This window comes from Antrostomus carolinensis, unplaced genomic scaffold (genome assembly GCF_000700745.2).
Source record: "Antrostomus carolinensis isolate BGI_N321 unplaced genomic scaffold, ASM70074v2 scaffold13845, whole genome shotgun sequence".
Taxonomy (NCBI): domain Eukaryota; kingdom Metazoa; phylum Chordata; class Aves; order Caprimulgiformes; family Caprimulgidae; genus Antrostomus; species Antrostomus carolinensis.
Window position 1 is genome coordinate 370649 of NW_010315826.1, and position 12343 is coordinate 382991.

General features: G+C 54.4%; 1 protein-coding gene across 1 annotated transcript in view; it reads left to right on the top strand.

Moving 5' to 3' along the window:
- The window catches only part of PTPRF (protein tyrosine phosphatase receptor type F), a 292186-nt gene that overhangs the window by 279075 nt on the left and 768 nt on the right, over positions 1-12343 (top strand). Inside the window, exons 28-34 of the mRNA XM_029084975.1 lie at positions 3349-3468; positions 4567-4721; positions 6046-6331; positions 8176-8354; positions 10908-11034; positions 11261-11386; positions 12009-12163. Coding sequence (XP_028940808.1) covers positions 3349-3468; positions 4567-4721; positions 6046-6331; positions 8176-8354; positions 10908-11034; positions 11261-11386; positions 12009-12163 — 1148 coding nt within the window. The remainder of the gene's footprint in view (positions 1-3348; positions 3469-4566; positions 4722-6045; positions 6332-8175; positions 8355-10907; positions 11035-11260; positions 11387-12008; positions 12164-12343) is intronic.

Genomic DNA, 12343 nt, shown 5'->3' on the forward strand with positions numbered 1-12343 from the left:
GCCACTCCTGAGTAGCACCAGGATGTATTTCCCTGGATGTGTTTGCTGGACCCTGTAGGTGCCTCAGGGTACCCACTCACAGGAGGCCCTGGTGGGGAGCTGGGGTGTGGACTTGCAGGAGATTTTCTCTGGGGTTTTTTTGTTGGCTTCTCCAGCATCTTCCAAGGCAGGATGGCTTTTCCTCATGCCACTTCGGTGATGGCTAGAGCTCACTCAGGAGCACACCTTTTTGGGAGCAAGGAAGATCCTGGTCACTGCACATTGTTCCCAGCTTTCAGCATGAGTCACTGTTTTACTCCACTCTAGAGCTTTCAAACCTCATCTGATGCAACCCCTTGGGTCCCTGCAGCATCTCTGCCTACTGATATTCACACTGCTGTGGGACAGCACTGCGCCAGGCAGTCACGTGGTGTCACAGCGTTACCCACGGGTGACCTTGCTTGAAAGTCCCCTTGCCCGGGGGCTTTGGTGCGGGCAAAGGGCTGTCTCTCCAGCTGTGGAGCCTGAGGTGGACAGCAGGGCCTCATGGTGAGATGCCCAGTGCAGAGCAGGCTCTGCTGTCTTCCTAAGCGAGCCCCCAAACCCCCCTCGGCAGTGCTGTGTGTAGATAAGCAGCTGGGACCAGCAGCAGCTTTGCAGCCCTGTAGGGGTGACACTGCTTTAAAGGGCTCCTGAGCTGCAGGGGGAAAAAAAAATCTTTAAAGAGCATCAGCTTTTATGGTCTGCAATTTCAGCTGGCTTGATGGTCCAAATCATCCTCCCTTTTTCATGTTTTCACAAAGTGAAAGGCACATAAAGGATAGAAATGGCTGGATTGTGCAATTTAGCTGCCTTCAAAGCTTTACAATCAGTTTCAGAATCATTTGGTGGCAGTTCAGAAACACACATTGTAGATTAGTTTTCCCGAAGCTGTGAGCGTGGCATGTCCCAGCCGGGGTGTGTTGCACGAGGGAGGTATTAAAGCAGGATTCCTCCTACCCTGGGCTATCCCCAAGAGCCCAGCAGAGCAAGGTCTCCCAGAGCAACGCCGTGGCTTGTTCTGTCCCAGCCTGGAGCACCAAGCAGCCATCCCTGGGGTGTGATCTTCCTTGGCACTGGGTGTCCCCAGGCAGGGGTGCAGAGAGGCTGGTGCTCAAGGGCTCTGGGGAAGAGGAGGCTGGCAGCCATGTCCCACTCCAGCCCTCTCGCTGGCAGTGATGCCATGTGGATCTTGCAAGTGGGGCCGGGAGCTGGGGAGAGGTGCCTGGCTGCTTTTGGGCACAGGCTGTCAAAGTGGAGGGACAGGAACTACTCAGCAAAGCTGCAATAAATGTCTGTTCAGGACATTACTGTGCTCCTTAAGTTAATGAGAAGCAAGCACCGCCAGAAGAAAACATCTCTTATCTGCTTTAGTGCCACAGTGCATCAGCTTCAGCATAAAATTTACAGAGCTTGAAAATGGGGCATAAACATTATGGGTAAATTTGGCAGAAAATGTGACTGACTCTTATCTGGTCATGAATAAATAATTTTCAATTACCAGCCCGGGCGCTGCTATTATCCCGCACAGGGAACTCCTCTGAAGTTTGTTTTGTGCTCAAGCACACACGGCCCCGTAGCATGTGGGAGGCAGGAGGGGACCACTGTCCCCAGGGTGCAGGCCCAGGCATGGGGACATGCTGTGCTGTCCCCTGCAAAGCACACCGAGGGTGACACAGCAAGCGGCTGTCCCCAGCATTTGCAGGGTGCCATTCTGCCCTCCCCTCGCCTCCTTTAGAGAGGGTCACGTTGTCCCCAAGCCAGGTGAGACACATTCAGGTGGCCAGAGATGCAGCTGCAGCTGCTGCCCACTTGTGAGGATAGGATCAGTTTAGCTGTGAAATAAGGTTTGTGACCTCCGAGTTGGCCACTTTGCAGCTAGTCAGCACAAAATAACAGGCTGCTCTATGCCAAGCAAAGAAGAGGAGTCTTCTGAGATTTGTGCGGGGCCTGCCCTGCTGCAAGCACAGATCCAAGGCAGCACAGCAGCCTGAAGGGCAGGAGACCCTGGGCAGGAGGCAGCAGAGCTGCTCTGGGGCATGCAGGTGCCTGCAGTACCCCATCAGCCAGCCTTGCTCCAGGCACTTCTGCCAGGGCAGGACTTAATGAGAGGACCCCCAAAAAAGCAGGGAGATCCCTCTGACCCCAGCTTGCCATACTCCAGCAGCTAGAGTACAGGATGAGGGCTCTTAGCTCTCACAAGCCCCACCCTGCTTAAAGTGCCTTCAATTAAAAGGCAGAACTTCATTGATTTCTAATTAAGCCTGTTGTTTCCCTTCCCACACATTCCCCTGTAAACACGCTTGGCTAATAATTAAGTTTACTATTCCTTGACAAGCACAGATGATCTTCCATTCACTTTTCTCTCCTAGGGTGGGAAACCACTTCTGGTGCAGCACATATGGGTGGGAATGAAGTCTTCCTACAGGCACCACGGCCCTGTGGGGTGTGGGAGCCAGATGAAATAGGGATGCTCAGGGTGCCAAATTAAATAGGGAGCTCAGGGCTGGGGAGAATAAAACCGGATGAGTAATTGCAAACACTGAGCTGTGAATAGGAGGAGGAGGAGGGCATCAGCAGGTGAGCAGGGAGGGATGCACAAGGAAATGAAGGGGACAGAGGGATGGGGCCCTGGGGACATGTTAGGGCTCTCTGCCCAGTGGGCTTGCAGTGGGAGCCGTGACCAGTAGCTCAGAGTGTTCTGGCTGTGGGGTTGGGAGGGGGATAGAAAGGATGCTGCAGGGCAGGGGGTCTCTAGGGAGCAGCAGTGTCTTTGTGATGGGACAGTGCTGCCTGCGGGAAGGGGTTGAAGGGATGGTTTGGCCACAGTCTCTGTTTTCTTGCAAAGGAAGAACAAGTTGTGTGTGTCTGAGCTGGCATCTGTGTCTTGCTGCGGAGCAGTTTTTGAAACACCTGGGAGATGTAGATTTCCAGGGATGTGCCACCTGTAAGGACAGGCTGGCATCTCTCAGGGATGCTCAGTGCACTCCAGCCTGTGGCAATGTAAAAAGGATGACAGGGTCAGCCCCATGGACACAGCATCCAGCCTGGAGCCTGTTGTGGGCTGGGTCCCATCTTTCACCAGGGTGTCTGCTGTCCCCATGGTGGCAGGGGTACCCCGAATGGGAATGTTGTGAAGAGGAGTCCAGGGTGTGCCACCTTTCTACTGGGGATTGGGACTCTCCGTGAGAAGGAAATCTGGATGTATGGCACCCCCCTGCACAATGACTCTTTTCTGTCTTTACCCTGTGGAGGGCAGAGCCCTGTTCCTCACCCCAAATGCTCCAGCCAGCAGCCAAGCACTGACCCTTTCTCCTCTCCTTCCCACAGGTAAAGTGTGACCAGTACTGGCCGAGCCGAGGTACAGAAACCTATGGGATGATCCAGGTGACCCTGCTCGACACAGTCGAGCTGGCGACCTACACCGTCCGCACCTTTGCACTATACAAGGTATGGCCCTGGCTGGGCTGTTCCTGCTCCAGGTAATGCAGAGCCACTCCCCTGTGCTGCAGGGTGCTGCATGGCTCGCAGGCAGAGGCCACCAGCTGTCCCTGCCTTGGCCAAGCGTGTGGCTAGTCAGCACATGGGCCATTTCTCACAGCTGGGCTGCAGTGGGAGACTGACTGCAGGTTGTGCATCTGGCCACCAGTGGATTTTGGCCAGGACACCTGATGTTCTCCTGCATTCAGACCCCATGATAGGCCCTAGAGCAGGGGCTGTGCTTGCCTCTGGCGAGTGTACATGTAACAGCTGTCCTCTCATTAGAGGGACAACACGGGAAGCAGGGAATTTTTAGCACTCCTGTCACTAATAATGCAAATGGAGGGGCCCCGCTGACGTGTGTGCAAGCCCTTCTCTCCTGCCTGCTGTGTACCTCATTAGTGTTTGGAAAACCCTGGAGACAGTGCTAGCAGCAGTGTTTCACACAATGCAAACAGGCTTTGCAGTACTGCCTCTGAGTGTGCCTCTCTGTGTGCAGAGATCACAGCAGTGTGTGATGGGGACACGCTCACACCCCAGGAAGGCATCTCACCCCCAGCAGTCACCCGGCCAGTCCTACCACATTGCTGCATTGATCACTCAGCCAAGCCCAGACCAGAGCAGGGCAGTCTCTGCAGACAGGGCAGGTCAGCCTTCCCAGTGAGACCCAGGATGCAGAGCAGCAGGGAGGGAAATGGCTGCTCTGGCCCTTCCATGCCCAGTGCCCATTTTTCTCTGAACACGTAGTGAGTACATGGGTGGTAATGCCATGCTGTGCAGAAAGGAGTCTTTCACCTTGACTTCAGTCTGCTCCACTGCTGCAGAGCTCATCTGCTCTCTGTATCAGCTGGTCTTCCACAGAGCATCTATGTGTAGAGAAGCCTTGCAAGAAGCCTACATTTTGCCTCCAAATTTTCAGTGGCAAAAGCCCATTACATGCATGATCACCCACAGCATTATGTGCCTGTTGTTACCCAGTCAGCTGGGTACTTTGTTATGGCATCAGTGGGTTCCCATCCTAGGATGAGACTGTTGTCATGCAAAACAACTCCTCTTTGTCTTCAACAGAATGGCTCCAGTGAGAAGAGAGAGCTGCGACAGTTCCAGTTCATGGCTTGGCCCGATCACGGGGTACCAGAATACCCCACCCCGATCCTAGCTTTCCTGCGACGGGTCAAGGCCTGTAACCCACCAGATGCTGGGCCCATGGTTGTCCATTGCAGGTAGGACTGTGTGTTTGCAAAGCTGCGCCTGGCCACGTGCCTTCTGGCTGCAGGAGCTTTAAGCTGTCCGGCTAAAAGTGGAGTCTCCTGCTCTGCAGGAAGGTTTCACGGTAGCATAAGCTGCACTGCATGCTTGGGCTGGGAACAGGACAGCAACCAGCAGTGGTAATGTAGTGGTGACATTTGTGTTGCTGCTGCTGTCAAATTGAACAGGACTGCTGTTTGGAGAGCATCAGAAAAAACTTTTTTCTGCAAACTGCAAGTATCATTTGAAAACAAAGTGATCTGTGCCCAGCATAAGCAGGTGGTACCTTTCAGAGGCACATCACTGGCAGACGTGCACGCAATGACCTCTACAGACATTCATAATTCCTATTTACAGTGGGACTCTTCTGCAGGGTAGAGAGGCCGCTCTTTAAGCAAAACATTATTCTACTAAGGCTCAGCATCTTACCCAGGCAAGATTTATCTGTACCAGCCAAGTGGGGACTATTACTGAACAAACCACTCCATCATTGCTTTTCCAGCATGTGCCTTACCAGCAGTGTTTAATGCTCTCCTTTCATGCTCTGTTTCAGATGGGAGTGGGGTATAATTAACACACAAACAAGCTGTATTAAAGCCCTGTTAAGGATCTGACTTGCACCATAAATGAGGAAAAGTCCAGCTCCCTATCTCTGCCTGTGTTTACATGTCATGACAGCATGTCTGTTGTTTTCAGGGTGCTCTCAGGGTGAGTAGTTTGGGGATTGCTACTGCCCTTCCAACAGACGTGGAGAGGCACCCGGTGCTTGAACAAAGGGCTCTACATAGACGTGCGTGACCTCCCATTTCTGCTTTCCCCTCTCAGGCTGGCTGTCCTCATTTTATGGGTTAGGAAACAGTGACCTGGGTTAGGGAACAAGCAGCCTTGAAATTATGGGCTTTACTGGTGCTGGGGCCCAGCCTGGACTTCAGGTCTTCTGCCTTCATGCACACGTATGCTGTCACTCTCCTGCCTGTTAAACACATTTCTCCTTCCCCCGTAGAGGTGCTGCAAGCCACTGCAGGGACCAGCAGAGTGACACCATGTCCTTTCCGCTCCATCAGTGAAAGGGGGACAGCAGAAGGGCTGAGTAGCCTCCCAAATTCTCCAGTGCCTCTCTCCCTCACTCCTCCTGTCACCCCTTGTTTGGGGCTCAGCTTGTTAGCCCTCAGTGTGGGCAGCAGCCTGTACTCCCCTTCTGTGCGCTCTAGGTCCAGGTGCTCTCTTAAGCAAGAGCAGAGCTTGGGTGGCATCTGTAGGAGACGGTGTCATTTCAGGCCGCGTGCTTTGTTCCCGCAGCGCCGGCGTGGGCCGAACAGGATGCTTTATTGTCATTGATGCCATGCTGGAGCGGATGAAGCACGAGAAGACCGTGGACATCTATGGCCACGTGACATGCATGCGCTCTCAGCGCAACTACATGGTGCAGACAGAGGACCAGTACATCTTCATCCACGAGGCCTTGCTGGAGGCAGCCACGTGTGGCAATACCGAGGTACCTGCACGCAACCTCTTCGCTCACATCCAGAAGCTGACCCAGGTGCCACCAGGCGAGAGTGTTACCGCAATGGAGCTGGAATTCAAGGTGGGTGGCAGAGCCCCAGCACCGCCCTTCCCCAGCACCTTGTCTCTGCCCACACAGCCCCACTGGGCTGCTCATCCAGGGGCTGGGAGAGGAGAGCTGTGGATCATTACAGACAGTTACTCTTTTGTGTGTTTCTAAACCAGGTAGGCAGTGATTTAAAATACATTTTAGTTGTACAGCTTTTGTTGGCCATGGTCTGCCCTGGATTGGCAGCTTCTGGGGAGGATAGAAAAGGCAGATGGATGCGCAGTTCTCAGCAGCACGTTCTCCTCTAGGTTCACTGTGCAGCAGGAGCTGCATCTGAAATCAGATGCAGATCGTGTTAGTGATAATTGATGTTACTGTGAACAACTTGTCTGGAAATGGCTCCAATTTAAATATGTGAGACATTTATAGTCTCATTTCTTCAATGCTGAGCTCTGTTATCTTTTAACCATCTCGACACCAAGCCTCAGTGTCTAGAATTAGTGAAGGCAGTGTTTTAAGGCACACTGTTTTAAAGAAGCCAAGCCTACATTTTGCTATCTGTATCTGTGAATGCCAACTGCAGATATTTATTACTGCCTAGGAGATGGAAGTGAGGTCTGGTAAGTGCCCATATTCTCAGATGAGGTGCATTAGTCCAGTGATCTCGTGCAATGCTATATAGCTCATGCAGGGAGGCAGCAGACCATGCAGGCTGTGAAATGAACTGCAGCAATACAGCTTCACCCTGGGGATTTCCTCCAAGTGACAAAGGAGCAGGAGAGGGAAAATATTGACTTTCTGCATAAATTAGGAATAGCTGAACAGGTCTGTCCTGTGGTCCAGGAGCTGCTGGTGCCCTGGGCTTGGGACAGCAGAACATACTGCATTAGTATCTCATGGTGACACCTGCCCTGAGAAACCCGAGAATTAGGCTCAACTCCAGCAACGCTGTTGTAAGAAAGACAAAAATTTGCTGTTTGTCCAAGGATCTCTTTAGAATAGTATTAAAATTTCCCCCTCTCTGTGCACTGGCAGTACCCACTGTGTGGGAAACCCAGGGGAGCAGGGTATGGGAAGGCCTCACATGGCTGCATCGCTCTTCAAAGAGCAACTCTGTCCTTCCACAGGGAGCCTCTGCCAAGGACCAGCTGCCACACATAGAGAGAAGGGTAAACAGAAAGAGGGACTTCTGTTTGAATATCTCTGTCAGCAGATCCAAGTAACACATTTACCATGACTCCAGTTTACAGGACTCAAAGAGAACCATACAGTGTCTCACAGTAACCCAAAATAGATCTTCTTTACCTAAAACTGTCACAATTCTCACATTTTTCTTGGGTTCTTCTGGGGTGAGAAGTAAATAGCAAGACATTGTTGGAAGATGGAAAGCTTTCCTTTCCTGATGCCACGAGGCGTGTGTCCTTGGTTCAGCAAGGTACAAAGCTTCACATCCTGGCCCTTTGTGGGTCAGAGAGCTGCTGTGAGTCTCCACTCTACTGTGGGTGGCTTTGGGGCTGTGCCAGCAGGTCAGTGCAGGTGTTTCCCCTGCTGTCACCTACAGCCGTGTACCAGAAGCCAGCAGCGAGGCCATGCCGTGCCTAGGTGTGCAATGCCACAGCAGAGGGGCTGACACAGTAGTGAAAACCAGACTGATTACTGCACAATACAGCAGCTGGGTGCAGCTTCTGCATAACGTGGTGGCAGGGCTCTTAATTTGGTCTGGAAAGACCTGGTCCCCAGTGACTGTCCCTTGGTCAGAAGAGGGAGCGTGGCTGTGTGCCCTGCGTGGCTCCTACCTGCCCTGCTGCTAGGTCCTGATTTTACCCCCAGACTGCTGCATCCCCAGCAAGGGCCTGACATGTCTCTTCCTCTTTCAGCTGCTGGCCAATTCTAAAGCACATACCTCACGTTTCATCAGTGCCAACCTCCCATGCAACAAATTCAAGAACCGCCTCGTGAACATCATGCCATACGAGCTGACAAGAGTCTGTCTTCAGCCTATCCGGGGTGTTGAGGGCTCCGATTACATCAATGCCAGCTTCATAGATGGGTACAGGTAAGGGCTGCCTCAGGTGCCTGGGCCTGTCCTGCCTGCTTGGGAACCTGGGCAAAGCTGCCTTCTCCTCTTTCCCAAGGACTGGTCCTGGCTGCCTAGAGTTGGGCTGAGGATCGCTTTGTTGCATTTTATCTATTTCCACCTTCTCAGATGCTCCAGTGTGTATAGTTACAATATGTGATGACTGTGGGTGAGTGAGCACTGCCAGGCAGGCTTGTATTGCTGTGGACAGATGCCCACATGCCTGGGGTGGGAGGCTGTGCTGCCTCCTGCAGAGGTTTATAGGATCTTCTGGTAGGCATCCCTTGGCATGTGGCATGTGTTTTATATCTGCAACGTCTAACACAAACCCACCCTCCCTCACTAGCTGTAGCAAGCAGAGGTAGAAGTGTGCTTGTACTGCGTGGCTGATCCAGGCAGCAGCCCAAGGCTTATTGTTCCATGTCTTGATTTTGGGAGGATTCTGTGGATCCTCAGGCACGGCTGGTGCTGGACACTGGGGAGCCCATCACTGGGTTCTGCTCTGCGAGATACCTTTTAGAAAGCACTAATTAAGATCTAGTGGGGCAGTAATACTTACAGTTTCTCTATCTAACTGCTGGCATTGCATTCTCAGATGCTAAGTGCTAGGAGAGGAGAATGCAGGGAAAAAGCCCAGTGGCCACATCTCCTTCCCAGCCAATCCCTGGACAATAATCCAGACCAAATCCTAATGACACACATACAAGGCTCATTCCCGTCATCTCTCTGTGCACCATCGCAGTAGGGTCGCCCAGTGCAGAGGTGGGGGATACAACAGTGGATGTGGCACAGTCCCCTTCCAGCTTGGCTCTGCCCAAACGCTTCTTACGGGCTGATGACCTCCCAGGAGCAACAGGCACTGCCAAAGGCAACAGATGTTGGTGCAGCCAGGCCAGCGGCTCTGTGCCTCCGTCCCTGCTCGGGCAGCTGAGCCCAGGAAGGGTTCCCAGGGAGAAGGGCTACATGGAGGCAAGACTGGGCAGGGAGCAGAAGAGGAGCAACCCTGAGAGCATCCAAACACAGCAAAACTGCAGCGAGCCAGGCTCCCTCAGGGTGGGACGGAGTAATGGGGAAGGATGAAGGGGCTGCAGAAAAGCTGTGACGGAGCAGCCTCCGCTCCTCCCTGCCTGTGTGGCTCAGAGCCATCCAGCACGGCCTCATTAACGTGGCCGCCCGCCTGCACGCCCGCCCCGGCAGCCTGGTGCCCGACGGGTGGGCTGCAGCCACAATGCCCTGGCTCCAGAGCTGATCAAGAGCAATCGATGCTGGTTTTGCCCCTTGGTGATGCTACAGGGGGCGGGCTGCCAGCACAGCAGGTGGTACCGTTTCATGTGCTACCTACCCGGTCCCTGAGGAGTGCCGTTATCTCTCCCTGTCCTTTCCTTTGAACCGAGCAATCTTCTTGGTATTATCTAAAGAGATCAGTTGGCCCAAGGTTCTGCAGACATCACTGATGCTGCATCTTTATTAGCTCTTTTGTTTCGTGCCACGCCCCCACTCCCTGCTTTTTTATGATGTCTTGTAAATCCACCTTGAAGCAGCCCCTGTCTTCATCCTGCACATGTCTTGCAGCACATTCATTAATTTTTAGCATCATTCATTAATTTTTAGCACCCATTAAAGGAGAGATGATGCAGTGCTGGGGGGGGGGGAATGCTGCCTTCCTCCCGCGGGCTCCGGCGCCGCACAGTGGTGACGCGAGACCGTGTCTCTGCCACCCGTGCAGCGCCAGATGCGGCTCTCGCGGGTGGCATGGCACGGCATGGCATGGCGTGCCAGGCTGGGCGCTCAGCAAGCCAAAGAACCAGCACGCCAGAGCTGGCCCTCTCAGAGTCCAGAGCACCAAGGGTGTTTTCTTCAGGGTGGGTGCCAGGCTGGGGCAGGTCAAGCTCTGCTTTCACACAGGGTAGTTTGAGAGATGCTCTGGTTTGCAGTGGAACCGGGGACAAATTTGGAAGCTTCAGAAAAGTTGGCAAAATTATATTGGTGGTTTCCACACTGCCCGAGTTACTAGTTGGTGTGTGATCCAGGTGACTTGATTGAGTTGCTCGTTGTCTTCCCATGCAACAGGAGGGATGGGGATGCTGCAGAGAGGAAAAGTTCAGGAACCCGAGGGTGCTGCTGGGATCATCCCCAAGCACAGCCCCTCCTCCCAGCCTGGATGGGTGCTGGCAGCCTGCTCACGTGGGCCTGGGTGCTGAGAAGGCTCCCAGTGCAGCAGCACTAGGGACAAGCAGCAGGGAGAGGCTAGGCTGAGGACAGTGTCAGCCCAGCAAGGACTATCAGCCTTTCTGGGTCCTGCACCCAGTGGTGCTCACTGCATCTGTGGGGAACACTTAGAAGACATGTGCTGGGCAGGCTCATTCCTCCCCCCCGAGTCCATGGCTAGTCCTAGAGACCTGTCTCCTGCAGCTGCATTGTCAGCCCTGCTGCATGGGGTCCCCGCCACCAGCCCTCCCAGCCCACCAGCCCCCAGAACATCTGCTGCCCACCTCCCAGGAGCGGGTCTGAGCACCATTATGTTTGTCGCAGGCAACAGAAGGCCTACATCGCCACGCAGGGACCGCTGGCCGAGACCACGGAGGATTTCTGGCGGATGCTCTGGGAGCACAACTCCACCATCGTGGTGATGTTGACAAAGCTGCGTGAGATGGGCCGGGTACGAATCCTGCTTGGGGAGAAGGGGGCTGCGTGGCTGCTGTCTCTGGGCACAAGCTCTCAGCTCACCCCAGTCTGTCCCCAGCACCAGCTGCTCTGGGCCAGTCTCCTGCTGGCGTGTCCTGGGGCTGACTCTGTGGCCCCACAGCCACATACGCTCCCAGGAAGCAGGAGAGAAGAGCAACAGCTTGTCGGTGCTAACGTTTCACTGTGCCCCTCGTCCACAGGAGAAGTGCCATCAGTACTGGCCCGCGGAGCGCTCTGCCCGGTACCAGTACTTTGTCGTGGACCCCATGGCGGAGTACAACATGCCGCAGTACATCCTCCGGGAGTTCAAGGTGACAGATGCCAGGGTGAGTGCAACTGCTGGCTCCTGTGCCTCTACCCCTCCTCTGCCCTGCCCAGGCCAGCGAAGGGAGCCTGTAGCAGTTCCTGGAGGAAATGTAAAGCAAGGTGCTGCTTTGCACTGCCGGCAGAAGGGGCTGCTGCCCCTCACCTACCACTCCTCACCACAAGTTCTTCCTTGCCAGCTCTGTCAGCCCCGTGAACAGTTCAGGGATCCCTATCAGTACCAGACCCTGCCTTACCTGTGCTGTGCACTATGGGCAAGCATTTAACACGGGCTTCCCTGCACCTGGAGTCTCTGTGTGCAGCACCTGACCCGGTTCAGGACCCCTGTGTGACAGTAAACATGGGCTCCAAACAGGACCAGGGCACTGACCCAACAGACCCTGCAGGGACCCAAAGCTCTGCTCAGCTCAGCCAAATTGGAGTGAATGTGGGAGAGCAGATGCAGGCACCAAACGCTCAGCAAAAGATCTGCCTGGGCTCATGCACGGTGTGTGCACCCTCTTGCCTGGCCTGGGCCAGGGGGTCTGAGAGCAGGTCAGCAGCACCCGTGCCGAGGGGAGCGAGATCAGCCCCTCTTGCTGTCTCCTCACCCACGGTTCACGTCTAACACCCCTGTCCCTGCAGGACGGCCAGTCACGGACCATCCGCCAGTTCCAGTTCACAGACTGGCCTGAGCAGGGCGTGCCAAAGACGGGAGAGGGCTTCATCGACTTCATCGGGCAGGTGCACAAGACCAAGGAGCAGTTTGGGCAGGACGGGCCCATCACGGTGCACTGCAGGTGAGTGGGGACAGATCAGCACCCACCTCTGCCTTCATCAGCCCTCGGAGATGTCCCCTACCTCCTTACCCTGGCAGCTGCCAGCTCCCCTGCCCTTGCTGCCCCTCCTGCGTACCACTGGCAAGAGGCAGGCGGGAGGGGAGGAAGCAGCAGAAACCACCGGGGCCCACAACACCATTT